Source organism: Leptosomus discolor, chromosome 19, assembly GCF_034619465.1.
Source record: "Leptosomus discolor isolate bLepDis1 chromosome 19, bLepDis1.hap2, whole genome shotgun sequence".
Classification (NCBI taxonomy): domain Eukaryota; kingdom Metazoa; phylum Chordata; class Aves; order Leptosomiformes; family Leptosomidae; genus Leptosomus; species Leptosomus discolor.
The window spans coordinates 10,778,620-10,799,231 of NC_141409.1; the positions used below are offsets into that span (position 1 = coordinate 10,778,620).

At 51.3% G+C, this 20,612-nt stretch overlaps 1 protein-coding gene across 1 annotated transcript in view; it reads left to right on the forward strand.

The window, feature by feature from the left end:
- Positions 1-16,338: 16,338 nt before the first annotated feature.
- OLFM1 (olfactomedin 1) overlaps positions 16,339-20,612 on the forward strand; it is a 32,869-nt gene continuing 28,595 nt past the window's right edge. The window contains exon 1 of the mRNA XM_086475606.1: positions 16,339-16,404. Coding sequence (XP_086331732.1) covers positions 16,339-16,404 — 66 coding nt within the window. The remainder of the gene's footprint in view (positions 16,405-20,612) is intronic.

Genomic DNA, 20,612 nt, shown 5'->3' on the forward strand with positions numbered 1-20,612 from the left:
CGCCCAGGCAACCACAGTCAGCTGAGCCGAAATCAGGAACAAGGCAGCTAACCCCCCAGCCACCCCCATCTATCAGCTTCTACCTTGGCTAATCAAGGACCGGCTCTGCTATTAGAGCAGGGCAAATTGAATTCACTCCGGCTGCTGTTGCGGTGGATGTTTCCTAGCAGCCGCCTGGTGCATGCGGTTCTGAACATTTGTGCTAATAATGATGATGAGCACTGGAAATATGTCTCTTCAGGAAATAAAGATCAGATCAGCCCAAGCAGCATGTAAGCTTCATTTCTTTCACAAGGCGGGTTACTTGGGCATGAAATATTGTCACTCTTTACCCCGTGGATGACTGATTCCAGATTTGACCTAGTGCAAGCCAGTGTAAGTAAACACATCTCCTCCATAGCTCTGGTAAATGATCTAAGCGATCTGACGCTGAGGAGAGAAGGGAAAATGCTGTCCCAGTGTTGTTGGATGAGCTTAATGTGGTTTTCTTCTTGTGGTTAGCAGGGTATTTTGGATCAGGATGGTGAAGCGTGCATCCACCAATGCACAGATGACGTACAGCTCCGTAGTGGGTGCGACGTTACCGGCTCACTCATGTGCAGCGTGTTGGGATGATTCACTGCGACTCCGAGTCCCTTTTGTCACCGGCCGGCCCAACCCACAGCTTTTAGACACCATTTCTCCAAAGCTTTTCAAGTGTATCTCAGTTCAGCAAACCCAGATCCGGAACCAAGCTGTCTCCCTGCTTGACACCTTCATACCTGGGGTTCAACGCGTTCTCCCACACCATTTACTGGCTGCCGCGGTGCCTGTGTTAGGTGGCACCCGCAGCCCCGAGGGAAGTGTGGCTGTTGGGTGCTGCGGCAGGGACACAGCTGACGGTCACCTGCATAACTGTGAAAAATCAATTCCTTTCTTTTTGTTGACAACATTTCAAAACTGAGATATTTAAAGCTAATTTTAGAAATAACCCATTTGGGTTTTGTAATAGATGAGGATCGTTATGGACTATGTATTTTTTACCTCACCTGCTTTGTCGCCTGATGTCAAAACACAAAGCTCCCAAAACACATTGCCCGTAGTAACGCAAACCAAACTGCAGGCAGGTACATCACGATGGGTTTAGTAAAGATAACTTAGGAAAATGATAACTACGGAAGCAGTTCTGCCTTACACCATCCTGGTTTGTATTTTCAGGAAAGGAGCATTGGGAGGAGAGGACTGAAGCTACATCACGAGTTGAACCCACCTGCAGCAAATAAAGATTTCTACTGAACAGGTAAGTGCCAAGCTTCTAGAGAGGAAACACAGTGGAAATTAAGTCTCCTTGATAAAATGGATAGGGAATATAAACTTTTACAGGTGACATGAGCAGCAGCGAAAAATAGAGCATAAAAACCCCCAGATCACTCCCCGTATGGTAACTGTTGGGTGCACATGTATTAGCAGTGGGTGTTTATCTTAGGGCAGGCCAGGGAGTTCCTGGTAAGATGTTGTATTCTGCTCTAGCTGCAGTATCTTACACCTCCCTGGCTGTTAAATAGCGTGTCTGCTCCGGTGTGGCCCCTCAGCTGGTGCCCATAAGCACTCAGCCCCAATGCCTGGGATGGAAAGGGGTTTGTCCAGCTGAGCAGGGATGAAATGGCAAACCCAGCTGGCCTGTCTGCAACGCAGGGCTGTGTTATGGGCTGTGAAGTGAAGAGAACGTTGGCTCTTGGGACAGATGGAGAGGGAAGGGAGACGGCCAGAAAAAAAAACACAGTTGCAGCCAAGCAATATGTCCAGTTATCCAGTTCCCTCCTCTCTTTCCCTTTAACGTTAAAGTAATAATAGTACATTATGTGGAACTGAGAAACCCCTCTTAGGACTGGGCTTTTATTATGTGCAGACTGAGAGGTGATTGACAAACCAAGAAACATCGCTGTGTATTTGGGAATCAGTGACAGACGGTAGAGCCTGATCCCTGCATCCCAGCACTGCAGGGAAAGCTTAAAGGAGTAGACAAGCAACCTGTCTTTCTCTACCTTTTTTTTTTTTTTTTAAGAACTAAAAATATTCACATTGATAATAGCCTTCTGTAAATGCCTCTGAAGGCATGCTGAAGTTGGGCTTTATGAATTTCCGCAGAATCTCTTGGGAGCAGCAAGAGCCTCTGAAGAAGAAATATTTGGATGGGAAACTTATGTCCTCCAAGCTGGCAAGTTGCAACACTGACACAGATTTCTTGTAGCTGCAAAGCTCTCTATGCAAAGGGTATAAAGTCCCTTCTGCCTTCCCCTCCTTCTCCCCTCTGTTTTTTAACAACTGGCTATGATTTACACGGTTCATTAATGCAATGGTAACACTGACACACACATTCCCAAATAAGCCAGAAGGTTTATATTTGACCTGGGCCCTCTGTTCACTGCAGACGCCCCAGAGGATTTGGAGAACAGTGATTTGAAGTGATTGCATTGGATAAGGACATTACACAGTGCAAATACAATTGGATGCAAGCATTTAATTTTTTAAAAAAACCATGGCTATTGGAGTGCCTTTGAGCCAGCAAAAACAACAGTTTAGCTCCCATCATGGTCTTGGCTCTTTCTTCTTCCCGAGGACAGAAAAAGGGAAGCAGGACCAGTTTCAAACTGGAGAGGTTTTGTCAGGCGGCTTGGCTGGGATTGCTCCGAAATGGCCCCTTCCCCTTTGGATCCCCCCTTGGGACACCCCGGGCAGGGGGCAGGGTGGCAGCAGAGGTCTGGGGGTGGCCCTGTGCTGCTCACCCCCTCCCCAGGCAGCGCGGACAAGCCCTCGTGCTCCCAGACAGCTTTCCAACAGCGAGCAGATCAGGCCCAGGGACAAACTGTAAAGGTGATTATTTGTCCCCCTTGGGTTGGATTTTTATTGCTCCATTTTGGTTATTGCGGAGTGAGGGGAAGAAAAGGAGAGGGTTTTAAATGATGATTGCACAATAAATGGCAGCATCTCTGCTAATGTGCCAAGTGCCTACAAACAGCTGCTAGTCAAACACCCATAAAGGTTTGCTTTGATGAGGTATATAACCTTCCCCCTTCCTGCGAATGGCTTAACTCCATCGGCTCCTTGCCCTTTCCCAGGCAGCTGCTAAAAACCCAAGGACCAGGAGCACCGAAAGCACAAGCCCCAGGGCAGCAAGAGGGGAGGGAGGGCTCCCCAAGGACCCGTGCGATTCCCTGAGCATCCCTGCTGCTGTGGAGACCACCAAGCTCAGAGATGGAGCTACAGGGAAAGAAAGCCTGTAAAAACGATGGGAACAGGAGACAAGGTTGCTGAACACACGAGGGAACAAAGCAGCGAGAGCATTCCCAAATTCTTGTGTGCCAAAGATTCCCCAGGGTACCCCTTTGGATGGCCCTGAGAAAATGTTTCCCTCTGCAAAGTTTATTAAGGGAGAGGGACAGACCCTTTAGTGACATAAATAAGTCTGGTTCCACCTATTCAGATGTTTTCTTTGCCTTTTTCCCCCCAGACGACAGCTGGACCCCAACGATTTTAACCCACGAAAGCCAGCACATGTTTCTGTACATCCTACGCCCACTCTCACTAATTAATCCTTCCTACACCCTCTAAGGCCTTCTGTGATCTGCACAGCTTTTCCCATTTGAATGTCTCCCAACTATTTACATACAAAAATAATTATTACGATCTCTCTTCCTGGCTCTCCAGGCTACAGGAACCATCGCTGGCTGATTTGGCAGGCGGGAGAGCTTCCTAGGGAAACAAGGCGAAGCAGCCGCCTTGCCTCTGTGCCAGCTCCACCCCCAGGAACTCTGGCACCATCCGAATTTGAGAGGAGGAGAGAGATTTTAAGGATATTTCCTTAGGTTTGCAAAATACAGGGGTTGGCTTGAGAAAGACCCAAGTTAAAGACTCCTGGCTTGCTCAAACCCTGGCCGCCCATGAGCACCTACAGCTGCTGCCTGGTTATGTGTGAAGGGACCCGCGGTCGAGGCCCTGGATGGCAAAAGGTTTCTCTGCTCCAGTGTCTCTAGAAGGAACTGAGATGGAGAGTGGAGACAGCTGTCCCTGCTTCCCCTTGCAACCCTCTGAGCTGTCAGCAGTCCTGAGAGGACACTAACGAGAGGAGAAAGGCAGATCCTGGTGGGTCTCCTTGGGGAGCAGGCTTGGGAAGCGCGGCGATTATCCGTAGCAGCTTTTGGCTCAGTCTGAAAGGAAGCACTGAAGGCATTGCAAAGGGCTAGAGCAAAGTGAAGACACTGAAGCATTTCTCAAAACACCCCTGTGGACCTATTAATTGCAATATTGGATCTTCCGTCTTTTCCAGCAGGTTCCTAGCAATAGGCATGCAGCCAGCTTGGCTGTGGTTTTGTTTATTTTCCAACTAATGTAGCAGCAGGATCAATTCCAGCTAACAAATCCGGGAATGTCAGAAAAATGATGTCCAGTTCCCATGGATAATTTGTGACATGCATCTGGTAGACAGTCATCAGTAGCGCAATTAACGCAGCGCTATGGCAGGGGAACAGGAACACCTCGCAGAAATGGATGCGAATCATGGAAAACCTATCATCAGAAAAGCAATAAAAGCACATTTGCCCCGTTGATTATCACTGGCCACAGGCTAGATGGGAAAATTGCACTTGGAAACACAGCCACACACACAAAAACTCAGCTGCAAACATTCCCCGCAGCACCTCTCCGCGCAGGACTGTAAGTGGCATCTGAGTGGTGCTCATCTGGCATCGCGCTGCAAACGAGTTCAAAATTGTGACTGAACCATCAGCACTTGTTACCAACCCCATTAAGCTTTAAACAGCACTTGAGCCTTGCTCCTTGCTCATCCATGCTGGGCTTGAGTTATTTAACACATGGGCTCTGGCACGCACGGTCCAGCTGGACCACGAACTGCCAGGAACCCTCACGCTTGCACCTGCAGCCCCAGCCCTGCCTGTCTGCGAGGCAGCACAAACCTGCCACGTGCTCTGGCAGATAAGGGAGGTTTCTTAAGAGAGGAAGAACATAGTAATTGGAAAAAAAGGAAAGAGCTGGAGTAGGCCAAGAACAAACAAAAACGGGTTAAAAAAACCCCATGGCTTTCGCCTTTTCCAGCAGCTGGAATGGGATTTCACCAGGTGGCACCTTTCTGTGGTCCCTGTGAGCGCTGGGTTCTGCAGGTCAGTGCTTGGCATGCACAAACTCTTCCCTTTTATCTTCTCGCCTCTCTCCAATTTTTAAGTATGCAAATACATCAGAGGAGGGTTGCAGACTGCTGACTACAAATAGATCTGAAAGGCCTTTGAGCTCTTGAGAGGCTCCTGCCTTACTCTAAAAAAAAAACCCAAACCAACCACAAACACATGGATGCTGTGCATGCCCTCTGCTGCACCCCAATGAGGGATCCAGCGTGAGGTCCAGTCCTGGCTCCCAGCAGCTCCTGCCGTTGTCCTCCCAGCCCCAGCATCACCTGCCCAGTGCTAGCACCTGCCTGCGGGGAGGAGGTTCCCAGGGTGCAGGGTAGTGCTGGCAGTGGGGTCCCCCTTTCCATCCTTCTCCAGGGTGGGTTCATCTCTATCTCGGGCAGGGGTTTTGGGGAGGAAAGCTCCGGGTTGATGAGCTGAGCGCGCAGAGGGAATGTGGGGCTTTAGCTTGAAAACACTGAGCGTGAGTCATAATCCTCAAGAAACAGAACAAAAACCATATGTGCCAGCTGGGAAGCACGGCGGTTTTGAAATTCTCTGATTGGCTCTGATTGAAGTATTCAACTGCAGCGGGTCTGCTGGAAAAAACCTGAATGAAGGCGCTGAGGCCCTGATTTGGCTGAGCACACCCGGCTCTGCGTTACGGGGCGTTCAGCACCACAGCAGGACAAGGCCAGGGCAGCAGAGACGATTGGAGGAAACTCTGCAAAACCACAAGCGATTCCCGTTATTCCTGGCGTTGCGTTTTTCGCTGCATTTAACACCTTGGCCAACTTTTGTTGGTTGACCCCATTGCTATTATTTGCTCTGCTTTAGATGCTGGAAAATGGAGGCCCATGGGGAATTTGGGCTGTTCCCCAGGGGAGGGGGGGAGAGCCCCAGCCCTGTGCAGCCTCCATAGGTCTTGCCCATCCTGGCAGATCCTTCCTCTCCGCTGAAATCCCTGTTTATTACACTCTGTTTGTTCACCAATAGGAACAAATTTAAAAAATCCTAAATGCTCAGAAGGAGATTTCAGTCTGGATTTGATCCCCAGGCTGACCTGTGGTGTGTAGTTTAATAAGGCTGTTTTATGTATGCTGTACCCTAAATCTAAAGGTCAGTGGTTTGGTGGCCATAAATATTCAATCCACACAGATTGGGTCTTTTAAACCTCATTTTAAATATTTATGATGGTGCTTCCATGGCTGCAGCAGAATGTTGTAATAGTATTAGGGGGAAAAAAGTCCTTCTGTATCTAAAAGCTCAGCATGAGCCATTTTCATATATTATGCATCACTAAGTGCTGTTTATGGCCATTCTTGGCCGGCATCTGTACTGTATCACAGCAGAGTTCATGAATCCCGGGCTGAGCGGAGCCTGGGTTGTCGGCTGCACCGTGCATCAGCCCGAGCATCGCCTCCGCCACGGCGGGCACAGCCAACGAGGTGCCTGAGGTCCCGGCAGCCCGGCGTCGGGGCAGTGAGGGTCCCTGCAAGGTCAGCACACGGTGGTACTGCCAGCTCTTGTCCTCCCACAGACCAGCTCCCCGTGCTGGCCGGCAAGCTTGTTCCCCAACCACTTTGGTCCAAGCTCTGGGGATGCATGGAGGGAAGACCCCACCGTGCCTGGTCTCTTAAAGAAGGAACAAGCTCTTGTTTGTGCCAGCTGAACGGTGGGCATGGGAGTGCAGTTACTCTGCTATTTATTCTCTCATGATATTTTGCTGAGAAGTGCAGAGCACCGTTAACATTAGCCACAGAAAAATGTCGCCTGGCTTTCCCAGTGCCGTTCACTTCAGCCACAGCTGTGCCCCGCCGCCTCCTGAAAGAGCTCAGCTGAGCCCGTGGAAATCATCTGAAAACAGGAGCAGGTGGGCTGGATGTGATCAGCACGACGGAGTCGGAGCTGTAGCCAAACATCACCCCCTCGATGGCAGGACTCGGGGCTGCCCTGACGCAACACCGTGGCCGCTGGAACGGGAAACTGGTCACTGCGGATCAAACTGGGGGACCACAGGGTGAGCTAGCAGGGAGGTCAGCAAAGCTGAAATCACTTGTAGACCTTAATCAGCTTCTAATTAAGACTGAGATGGGCTTTTGTCGCTGTGCAGAGCAGCACAACTCAGCCTGACTGATACCTCTCCCCAGGTGCTGCTGGAGAATGGCCTTATTACCTTTATCTCTTTAATTTTCAGGAGTGCTTACGGTTTAGAGGAAAGTGCTATGTCAGCGCAGTTTCCCAGGACTCATGAACCTGTATCGTGAACTTAATCTCCCACATGAAGTTGTTTGGTGCAGTGTGAGGGGGAGTTACCTGGGTTTTCCCCTACTGCGTTGGAATTGGCCCCCAAGCTCTAAAGGAATAGGAAAGCGATGGACAAGCAAAGAGATGTGCAGCATGCACCAGCATGCATACAGAGTGGGACGTCATAGGCTTCATTTCCTTAGGAAATCAGGTTTAAAATTAAGGCTAATCAGAGTTAAAAAACACTGCAGTTACCCTAGACCAAATGATACTATAATGTACTCAGTATATTACATTCTCAATAGCAAAGCAGCATCTGCTACATAAAATGAAATGTGTGTGTCACCATATGCAGGCAGCATAATGTGGACTCAAATTAAATAAAAACATTTCAGGGTATATGGTCCAATATGCAATCTGGGCCCTGGGAAATGATGAGATTTACTCTAAAGTTCTTAGCAGTTGGCTAAAACGCTGAACCCAAAACAGTGCAAACTTGTTTTTTTAGCAACAGAAGCTGTTGTGTGCACTTCCCTCCCTATAAGCCAATATTACTTCTGGAAATTCAGGAATGTATTGTCTTGGATTTTTTTTTATCCTCATTGTTTTGTTTTGGTTTGGTTTTTGTCTGAGGCTTTTTGCATCTTTCCGGTAGTTGCAAAATGCCTGAGAGGGCAGAACCTCAAACTGCAGCAAATACTGCTTTCCATCTAACAGCTGCCCTCCAGAAATAACCACGGAAACTCTTGGAGAGCACACCAAAGTGCCATAAACCAGTCAGATAGCCTGTTATCCGTGTACCACAAATAAAAAGAAAGAGTTAAACTCTGCAAAATCACTTGACTCTCACCTTTTCCAGCTATTTTTTCCCACTGAAATCTCTCCCAAGCAAGGGGCTTCTCAAGCAAGGATGCACAATTTAGTGCTGTTTTAGAAGAGGTCAGGCTGCTAAACTGCACAAGGCAATCTTCCCTGCGTGCCTTGGGCTCATTGAGTCTCTGATGTTAGTTGTTATCCTCCTTGACCCCGTTTGTTGGTACAAAAATGTGGTCAAAAGTGTAGATTCCCTCCAGGTGTCAGAAATACCAGGAATATGTTGGAGGTTTTGCCTGGCTTGGGTAGCAGAGGAGTTTGTTACCATGAAGCATTGATCCTCGTGTGAGTTCAAGGCTGCTGGGAAGCTTGAAAGCCCTTTAAAATCTGCTAATGTGGATTTTGTTTTCTTTCGAAGAGAATATATCAAGTGCAAAAACCTCTTTAAAGTGCCGGGAAGGAAGGCGATGTTTGCAGAGGAGCTGTGACCGGCTGCTTCAGAAAATTCTGCCCTCCTGTGCCAGGTTTGCCTAGCACGGGGTTTTATCTCTCTTGCTTAGGTCCTTAGATTATTTGGATAATGAAGAGGCCAGGAAAGGCACTGTTCTAGTCTTTAAAAGCAGCAAAACAAAATTTCCAACCGTGAGGCCTGGACTGAAGCATTTGATGAGGGAAAAAAACACGACCGTACCAGAAAGCAAAGGAAAACACAATGCTGCTAATGGAACTAGCTGTGCTACCATCTGGAAATTTTGGATACACCTGTAAAGGGTCTGGGAAGTCGCTAGGACCCAAAGGCAAAAGACCTGCATGCTGTTTGCGCCAGGCAAAGGGAGCTCAAGATAAATGGCAGGGAGAAGTCCGTAACAAGTCTGTCCCTGCCTGGGGCACTGCGGTTGCCAGCAGGCTTTGCCTTGGGCTCGTCTGAGACTTCATGTGGCAACGGGGAAAGGACTCGTCTTGCAGAGATCAGAGGTGCGTAGCTGGCTGCAGCACCGAGGCTGGATGCCACCGAGGCCGCTGTCTCACCCATCCATCCACCACCCCATCCTCTTCACTGCTGCCAGCCCTGTGCTGATTCAGGGCAGCGAACAGAGAGACGAGCTGCAAACGTTATGAAAAAGAATCAACCTGGATGGGGTTTGGGTTTTGTCTTGCCATTAGGTCTGTCTTTGCCAGTTCCCTTCCTACTATTTGTCTTCTTCACCTCCCCATTTCCACAGCTATAGTTTTATTTCTTTTCTCTGATGGGAAAGGCTGGTTCTTGCCATTCCTCATGCACGCTGCTGGTTTCTGACCTTTTCTCACTTGGTCTCCCTGAAGCATTAGTGGATGAATTCAAGTCTGGAGGTGTCTGCTCCTCAACCCACTTCTGAGCAGGGAGGTGAAGAGCTACGAAGAATGAGAGATGTTTTACTAAAAAGGAAAAAAAAAAAGCATGCCGTGTTTTCAGATGCATGCATGCATCTTGCTTTTCATTCCTGTCTCCTCTGCCCTTTGGGTGCGTTTTGAATTCCCAGTGCTGAGACAGTAGGGGAAAATGCGTGGGAAGTGGCCTTGTCTGACTCTAAACCAACTGTCCAAGAGATCAGGTCCTCAGAGACAGAGATAAACCCATGAAATTTGCCTGAAATCGGCTGAAATTGACCCCAAGTTGTTTTCAGCACTTCAGGGTACGGGTAGATACTGAGGCAGCTTTCCCAGTGTCCGTGCGGACATTCATTATGCAGCCAACTTGTGAGCAGACCGTGGCCGTGGTGTCTGCAGGAAGGCATTTGCTGAAGCATCGCGTCCCTCCTGGACAGAGGCTGCTGCCAACACCCCACAGTTCTGCTCCCCACCACCCGCTGGGGATGGTGCAGCCAAGTCCCTCACCCTGAGCATCAGCTCTGCCTGTGCTCTACGCCGAGGAAAAAGCACAACCTTCTCCAGCTCCCGCTTCCAGCTGGAGTGGGGAGAGCCCTAGTCCTGCTTCACGGTCTTTCCTCCCGAGTCTGTGTTGGGACGTGGGGGCATTATCACCATTCTGACTTGGCTGATCCATGCCTCTTCCATGCCGTGCTCATGGCCAGTGCACTCTGCGTGTCCACTGAGGCTCTCCTGAGGGTGGTGTGGAGGCATTAAGGGGCCAGTTACTGAAGATGTGATCCACTGGGGCAGCCAAAGAGCAAAGCAAAGAGCAGGCTCAGGCACGGGGGCAATTTGGAAGACCCAGGTGAAGTCCCCTCATATGCATCGGCCGAGCGCGCTGCACCAGTTTGGTGTCTCTGCTGTGGCACCAACACAAAGGCAGCTGCAAACAAGACGTTTCTGGACACAACCAGTGCGTGGGCACATACACAGGATCGTTTTCCAAGATGGAAAAAAAAATAATAAACAGCCTGTAAATACTTGTAACCCTGGGGCAACAGAACCGTATATCCTGGCAATGGATGTGGGTTTTACTGTTCCATGACAATTTGCTTTGCTAGTCCTGAAAAACTATGTTGGTGCTGTTACCTTAGCAACTGCCGCATCACGTTATGGTGAAGCTCTGCTGGAGGTATGTGGAGCCCTGCCTTAAAGCAGCGTCTTCGGCTTTGTGGTGTCTTTCCCCCTGAAAAGGGAGCGGAGCTGAACCCGCACCCCCGCCACGGGTGCTACAGAAGTTGGTCACGAAACAGGAGGGACTGTGTTCATCTGGATTTACCGTTTGGACCACAGCACTGCCTGATCGTGGCCCAGGGCCACTTTGGACTACATGCTGTATAAACTTAGAAGAAAAGGGGGGTATTTTCCAAAAGTATTTCTACTTTGTAAGGGAAGGAAAAGGATGTTAAGTGACCATGGGCAGGCTGGATGCACAGCTTTGTTCAGGTGTCTCCACCCCTACTGTCCATATCAGCATCTGCTACTAGAGCGGGCCAGTTTTCCAAGAAACATCAGGTTTTGCCTTCTTTTGGGTTGATGCCAGTAAAAACCACCAGTGGAGAAATTCACCCGCAGTATCTGTAGCTGGGATCCCGAGGCGATTCCTAAGAGAAGATAAGAGGAAAAACTATTGCACAGGCAGCCACAGCGGCATCCAGGCTGCCAGATGAAAGCGTCCTGTGTTCATCATTGGGTCTGTCCGCGTGAAATGAGCTATTCAGGAGGATCACACGGGCGTGATTTCCTCTGAGGATAGATTGCCTGCTCCTTGGGTATCAGATGCTACTAACCCATCACCGCATGCTGAATGAGTGCTCCCAGAGGGGTCCTTGCAGCAAGTCCTCCTGTCACACAGGCTGAAGCCCCATGACAGTGATGCTTGTGCCTGGCATCTCTCCTCCTGACATTTTTCTGACAAAGGGATCAATAGTTTGGGACTATGTGGAAAATCAATTTTACACCGGGCAGCCCTTGAAGGACCACCAGCAAAATGTCAGATGAGCCAGCGGCCCCAGGAGGGGACAAGATCCATCTGGCCTCCTGGTTGTACAAGAGCGATGAACAGGGGAGGAGACGGGAAGGTTTTACAAATGTACATCCCTACATGAGTGCATGAAGTAGTTGTTCTCCTTGGGGTTCGTGTTTGGTGGAGCTGTTGTCCAGGGTAGTTCAATTGCAATGCTCCATTTGGGTATTTGCCACCAGGCAGCACGCAGATTGCTCTCCATCCCTCCTTGGTGTCACAAGCAGGGGATGAGGACTCTTGGTGTCATCATATCCAGCCTGGGGCTGCTGAAAGTCTCCTACTTCTTTGCCCAAATGATTGCAAGTGGAAGATCTCTCCTATTCCATTGAGATCAGTTTCTTTTGGTTTTATCAGTGCTGCCAGAGCTGACTTTAGACTCCCAACTCAACAGCCACCCTGGCTCCTCTGAATCACCTGAAGCACACCAGACTGGCTGGGAGAGTCCCTCCTCTGTGTGGGGCATCCTTGGCATCCCAGCAAAGAGAAAGTGTGCAGTACCAGTATGATTGCTGCTTGCAGGGGGACAAGGCAGGGAACCTACTTCCCAGCAAGGAATTCACTTTCCCATGGTTTTCTGCAGGAAAGGCTCATGCAGGGAGCAGCAAATAGCAGGGCTGGGCTTAAGGAGCATTTCAACATCCTTGTCTTCAGTAAAGGTTCACCCTGGTACACTTGACACCAAAATTTCAGAGGAAAGGGCACAAAAAAGACAGGAAGGCGTCTTCATTGAATTTATACAAAAGGCAGGACAATTGAATGTGAAAACAGGTCTTTTGAAAAAATTGCATCTGAAATGTGCCTTTCTGTAGGTAACAAAGCACCGTGAAGCTGTTTTCACCATGCCTGGAATAGCCTTCATCTCAGCGGGGAGGAAGGGAGCAGGACCTCGGTGAGCAAGAGGCACTTGGCTCCGCGAGAGGTTTTCAGAGTGGCAGCAGGTGAGAGGAGACTGCAGAGCCAGGAAAGCTCCCAGCAAGGGAGACCATCAGCCTGCTCTTTGAGAAGAAAATGGAGAGATTCATTCTTTAAACCTAGATCCCGGTAAAGGGCAGAGAGAACGAGACCGTGTGAATCAAGGGCCACCATCTGGCCCTGTGCAGGGAAAGCTCTGCGAGGTCCAGAGGTGAAAGGACCAAACCAGCCGAAACCCAGCCCAGAGGGAGGCAGAGTCAGGCAGGAGCTCCCTGGCTGCCAGGGGAGCATCAGCATCCTCAGTTGAGACCCAAAGAGGGACCCACATGCCTGTCCCCCCAATGCATGGCAGCATCCAGATGCTTCTGGTTCCTGGCACAGAGGAAGGAGATGCCTGGCATCTCCTGCCATCCCCTGTCATCCCCTGCCGTCCTCTGCCATCCCCTGTCGTCCCCTGCCCACATGATGCTTTTGCACTGAGTCTGCACCTCGGCAGTGGGCTTCTCCGGAGGGCAGCATGGTCTGGAGAGCAGAGGGCTTCCCTAAATTGCATCTTATAAACCCAGATGAGAAACCAGAAGTGTTCTGATCTCTCCTGCATCACACGGCAGTTTCGTTGAAGGCATCTTGCCTGTAATTTCTGGAGGAGCCGGGATGCATCTTTCAGAAAGGCTCTTGGCTTTGATTTAAATATGTCAAGCAATGGAGAGGGCACCGTGCCTTCAGCTGAGTTATTTCACAGTCTGATTATCTTCCCCTGAGGAAAAAAACAGGTCCTGTTTCTACTCCAAACTGTGGACTCCTGCTTTGATTTTTTTTTATCAGATAAAAGAGCCTTCATGTACAGAAACCTTCCCCCGGGCAGCCTCCTCTCAGCCCTCCCTTTCGCTGGTGAAAGAGCTGGAGCCTCTTTAGTCGCACTCCATGGGCAGGTTCTCCAGACCTCGAACCCTTTCCAAATTTCTGGAGGTATTTTTCAAAGTCTGGGGAAGACACTGTGGGAATCAAAGGATCTGGGTTGTGTTCCCAGGCTCCTCTACTGTGTCACACTGGACAGTTTTTTCCTTTTATTTCCCTTGGTTTCTGTGATTTACATCGGGGGAGCGGAGCTCCGTGGGACAGGGCTCTTTCCCAGGAGGAAAGGGCACAGGGCCTCACACTCTGGATCCCGGAGCTCTAGTTCAATAACAAGGTTCTTGATAGGAATTAAGAAAGTCTTCAAAAGAGGAATAAAGTGAAACAAACCGCAGAGCTGATGCTGTTGTCATTTACCCAGGTGCAAGCCGTGAGTGTTACCATGAAGGTCAACGGAGCCAGATGTGCATAAAAGCAAAGGAGGGGGAGGAAAGAGACTCCCCTTGGGGATGTGCTGTTGCTGACTTGGAAAAGGTGCTGTTTCAGAGCCTTATCTGGCACCCCTCGGAAAGCAAGGCAGCAGGGGGAATGTTCTTCTGTCCTGAGGTTGAGACACCCAGACTGCAGTCACCCTCCATGGTCCCAGCAACTTAGGGTGAAGCTGGTCTCATCATTGAAAATTTTTGGGTGAAAGAAACACTCATTGCTGGTCTTTTGCATGTCTCAAATCTCTTTGGAGCCTTGTGAGCTCCAGCTGCACCAGGGCCCTCACATGGAGCATCCTGAGCCGCATCAGCCACGCGCTGCCTTGTGCCACAGGGTTAATAAGAAGCTGCTCAGGTGGTTTTTGAAGGTGCTTTAAACAGTGCACCCCGCAGAGAAATACAGCCACGTGTAACTCCCTAGTTCCCCCTTCCCTCCCCTGATTTTTGGCGAGAACCGACTCGAGGGCAGAGCATCCCGCTGCGATCCCTGCCAGGAGGAAGGTGATGCCCGTGGTCAAAAAGAAAAACAGAACTTCTAAGGCAGCAGGGGAGGACGTGCTCAAACCCTGTCGTACCACTGATGCTTTTGGCCTCGTTGCGCCGCTCTTGATAAAGTCAAGGGGAGCTTAATGCTTTTTAAAGGTCCTCAGCTTTTATGGGCTATAAAGCATTGACCTCAAAGGGAGGTGCTGAGGGAAGTATATTAAAGATGGATCTGTGTGGGATAGTCAGACATGCCAGCTTTCCCACAGCTGCTCTCTGGACTGCCTTTTCCTGAGCTCTTTTTAAACTCAAGTGTTGATTACCTTCCTAGAGCAGAGCTGCCTGAAGCCGCAGGGTGCTGCTGAAACCCACTCTTAGGAGGTGTGGGGCAACCTTCCCTTAGACTTTTGCTGATGGCAACATGCAGAAGTCTTTTTTTCCAGGTTTTTTTTCAGCAGTTTGTCCCCACTGAGCCTTAGTCACTATGCTGCAAATGTCCTGGTTGCTGCTGAACGCTGCGCTCTGTGATCCCAGGACCCAGAAAAGGCCCTGTGTCCGCTCATTGCTGCAGGGATCCCATCTCCCGCTCCAGTAATAACCAGTACCAGAGGACTCCAGAAGAAGAAACCTTTTGCAATGAGAAACCAAGGGGGGAAAACCTTCTTGTGCGGCCTCTGCTAATTGTGGGCCTGTGGCAAGTGATCTCTATTAAATCATTTGACAGTCATTAAGGGAAGATCTGCGTTACATCGCTCACCTCTGGAAACGGGGGGATGATGCTTTTCACCTGCATTGCCAGATACGAAGAGTCTTAATAGTATTTATGAGGTCCTGGGAAAACCGTGGTCTGGAAAGCATTCAGGAGTGTGTGTGAGAGAGGAAGGAGAGGTAAATGGTCCCCACGAACCCTGGGGAGGGGAAGGGCATAGCCAGAACACCATGGGGTGGGCATTGCCTGCAGTGTGTGTGTTGTGTTTCCCCCCCCCCCCCCCCCCCCCCAGCCAAGCCACCTTGTAGGGTGCTGGGAGTGGATGCCTTGCAGAGCAAGAGGGTTATCACCGTGTTCCTTCTGCCTTAAATTAATTTGGGTCTGAGCCTTACAGCGGCTGTTGCTCCGAGCCCTCCCGGAGGGCTCGGTTTGGGAAAGCATCTTTGCTCGGGGGTTGGTACTTCGCGGGGAGGATGAGATCCCTCTGCATCCCCCTCCCTGCCCTCAGGCACCCCCGGAGAGCAGCTCAGCAGGTCCTTGAGGTGCCGGGCGGCAGGGAGGGAGGGGGTTAACCCCCCTGCCCCAGCCCCAGCCCCGCTCCCCGCATCGCGCCCCGCACCGCCGCTCCCGGAGCTGGTTTTTTCCCCCCTCTCCCTTTGCCGTGTTTAGTTAAATTTCCCCCGCCTTAGTTGATGTCACATCCTGTTCCACAGCCATCCCCTGCTAGTAGCCAGCCCTACCAATTCCTTTTTTTTTTTTTTTTTTTTTTTTTTTTAATCCCTGTCCTCTCCCCATCACCCCCCCCTTTTCAAGGCAAACTTTTGGCAATAGCAGAGATAATCATTTCGTGCTCCGTTGAATTTCTCCTCGCAAATGTCTTTCGATCAAGGGAGCCATTAAAAAAAAAAAAAAAAAAAAAAAAAAATTGCCAGAGAGAGCCAGCACCGAGAGGAGAGGAGAGAAACTGGGATCCCAATAAATATGCAAAGTGAAGGCTCTGCTAAGCAGATTTCTTGCATTGCTTCCCGGGGGTGCTGAGAGCCGCCCGGAAAACCAGTCTGATTTTATTTTTTTTTTTTCTAAAAAATCGCATTTTGTTGTCTTTTTTTTTTTTTTTTTTAATTAAAATAATAATAACAATAAAGGACTGAGGAGGCAGCGAGGCGCTCGGTGATCGGCACAGGGAGACTCGCCCGGGAGGTGATCTGTATGCAAGGTGCCTAGAACGGGGTGCGAGACATGCAACCGGCAAGCAAGCTCCTGACCCTCTGCTTCCTCATCCTGATGGGCACAGAACTCACTCAAGTAGGTTTCTCTCTTGCTTTTCCCACCCCCCCCCCCACCACCCCCCCCCCCCCCCCGCCTTCTCTCCCTTTCTCCCCAACGCCATTTTCTATTAAACCTCGAGAGCACAAAAGAAAACTGGAGTAGGAAAGCTGCACCTTCGTGCCCCCCCCCCCATCCCCGAGCATCCCCCCCCTCCTTTGCTCAGCCCGCCGGGAGGGTGGACACCCCCCCCCCCCTTCCCCTCCCACCCCGGGTTGGGGCTGGGGGAGCGGGTCGGGGTGGGGGGAGCTGAGGAGAGCGGCGCCCCCGAGCTGGGGAGAGAAGGGGGCAGCCCCGGCGTGCCCCCCATCCCCGTCCCCTGGGGTTGGGGGGGGGGGGGTGGTAGGGGGCACCTGCCCGCCCCACTTGCGGGGAAAGTTGGGCGGGGGGGGGGACACGGGACGGACAAGGAGGGGGCGGGGGGCAGCGGGACCCCCAGCGCAGAGCTGGGGCGCGGGGAAGTTCGGGGCTGCCTGTCCCGGGTCCCCGCAGGGAGCGGACAGGAGTGCCCGGTGGCGGTCCCTCCTCGTCACCCCCCTCCCCCAGCTCCTCATGTGGGGGTAGCTTTGCTGATTTTAGGTGACATTTAAACGTCCCTTGATGTTTCCATCTGTGATAGGCTTGTGGGAGAGAGGAGCATCTTATTTATCTCCTTCTCCCCCCCACTCCACCTCTTTTTTTTTTTTTTTTTTTTATTTTAGTGGGTTTTAATGCTTGCCTTTACTGTCCCGGCCCCTGGAGTGAGTAGAGGGGCTGGGGGCAGGAAGGAGGCACACCAAAGCCATCTCTTGCAACTGGAAATAAAACTCCATTTGACTTCTTTAAGATAATAAGGGAGAGGCAGGCAGGGAGGTTGTCTTTTGTTTTTTTCCCAGTCACTAAGGAAGAAAAGTAATTGCAAGAGGATGCTCTAGATTGTGGGGTTAATTGTGATGCTGCCTGGAAGCAAAAAAAGAAAGAAAAAGAAGCTATAAATAGGAGGGGAGTGGAGGCTTCTTAGTGTAGGAGCAATTAGCAGCTGGGCTCTCATCCTGGATGCTTTATGTAGATTATTTTTTTCCTTTCTCCTGCTGACAATGCTCTCTCCTGTCACTGCCCTATTGCTGAAGTTTCAGTAGCTGAAGCCTTTTAGCTTTGCACCCTCAGAGTATTTCTGCTGTCCTCAGGAAGAAATGGCCAAGGTAAACAACTGCCTTTAATTGCACGGAGCCCTCCAGGGAAGCGATGAGAAGGTAGTAATTTGGGGAGGGGGGGGAAGCAAAGACATCCAAGAGCTGTGTGTAGATGAGGAGGGGTGGGAAGGAACCAGAGCTGCAAGTGAGTGCCCAGGAGAAGCCCATTGTGTGTGAGAGGATGCTCGGGGAGTGCGCATGCGCCGCGCTGGACAAAGCAGCCAGCGACCGCCAGTATTGCTCAGGAATCAGCAAAAAAAAAGGGGTTCCTCGCCAGGCACCCTGTCCAGCCAAGGGCACGGCCAGCCAGGGGCTGTGGCAGCATCATGGTGAAGCAGCGTGGCAGGGCTGCCCCTTGCCCCGCTGCCCCTCCAGCCTCCCCTCTTGCCCAGCCCTAGGGAGCGCACCCACGGCCTGGGGACCCGGGTGGTACCCCACCGTCCCTCGCTGGCCTCGTCAGCCCCCGTCGCTCTGCACTGGTGGGTTTTTTTCAAGGACACCGAGTTATCACCTCGTGTGCCGAGGATGCCGCTGCGCCCGGCTACTTTTTCCTTTTCTTGCTGTCTTTTTTTTTTTTTTGGGTGAATGCAGCGCTTCAACTTTTCGCCCAACTTTAAATCGGGGTGGGGAATCAAATCCGCTCCGAGCCGTGGGGCTGAGTGCTGCGGGCTGACTTTGGCAGAGTTACCTCCCAACCCGCCCCTGCCCGCCGGTGGGAGGTTGGAAGCCTCTGCTAAAGCTCTGGCTTTGCTGAGCTGCCTTGCTGGGACTGGTTTCTGGTGTGCAGGGTCTACCTGGGCTTGGCTGCCTGCAAGTAGCTGAGTCCTTCCAGGCCCCGTGCACCGGCCATGCAGAGCTCTCCCGCCAGCGTGCCTGCTGACTCGCTTGGCACTGCAGAGCCCTTTCAGAGTTTTAGCATCTCATTTCTGTGGCACAGCTGCCAGATGCAATCCCCAAATACGCCTTGCAGCCCAGGCACCGCCCAGCTCGGTGCCTTTCACGTTTAATTCGGTGCCGGGTTCACAGCTCCATCGTATGCGTGGAGTCTCTCCCATCTCCTACAGAGATCCCATGCCAGGGGAGGAGGGACTGAGGTTCAGGGGAGAGAGGTTGCTGTTTTAGGCAGCTTTCTCTGGTGATGCAGAAGCTGCTGCCGTCCCCTCCTTTTCCTCCCTGCAGTGACACTGGCAGGCCAGTGCACAAGAAAGGAAGAAAGAAGGAGAGGGATGGCTGTTAAATGGGGCTGGAGGGGGTGAGCGCACGGCTGTCCTTCCATCTGGGTGCTGGGAAAGCTCTTTTTGTGGAGGGAAGGGAGTTGTCTTCAAAGTAGTGGTACTGCAGCATCCTCTGATGATCCCCCCCCGGGTGGGAGGAACGATGCCCGTGCCTGGCTGGGAGCACACGGGTGATGCACGTGCTGTGGGCTGCACGCCCAGGTTAGGGACTCTGGGACCTGCCGAAGGCGGGTGGTGGTTTTACCTGTGTGAAACAAGGGGAGAGCTGCCCCTACGTGTGTCCTGTCCCCCTGCCACCCCAGTCCTTTGCAGGGCTGAGGGGGGTGGCAGGAGCCCCTGCCCCAGAGCTAGACCTGCACGAGGCTCTGAGACTTCTTCTAGCTGCCAAAGGTCTCCTCATCTGTTTTGTGCCTTGGCTCGGCTCTCCCCAGGTCAGTGATCAAAACTTGAAATGACAAATATTTCGGCTGGGTTGAGCACGCTGGTTTTGGGGTGCTGGGACGGGGGTGGGGGGTGCAGAGCCACTGGTGCGGGCACCCGAGGGTGCAGCACCCTCACTGTGGCTGTGCATGCAGCTCTGGGCAGAGGGCTTCCCGGGCCAAAGCGTGGGGCTTTCTCTCCTTGTCTTCTTCTCAGTGAGACCCAGGGCAGCTCTCCTGGTGGCCATGGAGCAGCAAAGCCAACTTACGCTCTCCAAGGATCTGCTGGTCACGTGCAGAAGGATAGTGCTGCCAGAAGGGCAGAGTTTTGGGGCTGCTGTAGTAAAGCCAAGGGTATCGGCAGAGGGGGTTCAGGATGCCATCTGCTTCTCTGTCTGACCCGTCCCTTTGTCATGCCTCGTGCTCGCTGGCGAGCTGCTGGGATATCACCGGTGAAAACCTCTTTGCGTTCCTCAAAGTTTTGCAGGCGCAGAGCGGGGCAGCCGGCGCTCTGACATCCACTTACCCGCTAATCGTTGAAACTACTTGGGAAGCAATACCTTCCTGGAGCAGGTTCTCATTAAACATTTAGGGCTTCTGCAAGACAAAAAAAAAAAAAAAAAAAAAAAAAAAAAAAAAAAAACGAAAAAAAACCAAACCCACAAAACAAGAACAAAAAACCCCCAACAAAACCCCAAAACCCAAATAATTTTGCCATTGATTTTCCTAAAAGCACATCAGGTCCCTCTCGGGGCTATTTTCAACTGAAGGCGGGGAGCTGACAGGGATGCACGCTGCCCTCCCCAAAGCTGCCCGTGCGCCTCTGCCCCACCAGCACCCAGCCTGGCCGTGCTGGCTCCCCTCCATCTGTGGGGGACATCACAGTCCCCAGTTTGGTGGCCAGGCTCTTCCCTCCCCTGTCATGGAAACTAGTAGGATTAAGCTGCAAAGGCTGTAACAGGAGGCAGCTGCCTCCTCTCATAAACCAATTTGTGTCTAATTTCACTAACTTCAGCTTTAACCAATAAAAAAGAAAGGTAATTTTCAGCCCTGGGTCGTATTTATTACTCAAGTTATCAGTCCTTGTAATCAGTATTAGCATCACTGAGTAAAGTAATACAAAACTAATTACTATCTGAGCGAATTAGGTAGATTGAGGGCTGTAGACTGCGTTGACGGTGGACGAAGCTAATTCTTGAGTTATGAGTGATAAGTGCTGGCTGTGCTCCGGTGCGATGAAGCTACAAACAAAAGGGAACAAGGCAGGGACACCCAAGGGGTTTGTGGCCTCTGGGTGCCTCAGCCAGGCTCTTTGGGAGACCTAGGTGGGCAGGGGGATGCCCGAGAGGTTGAGTCAGTCA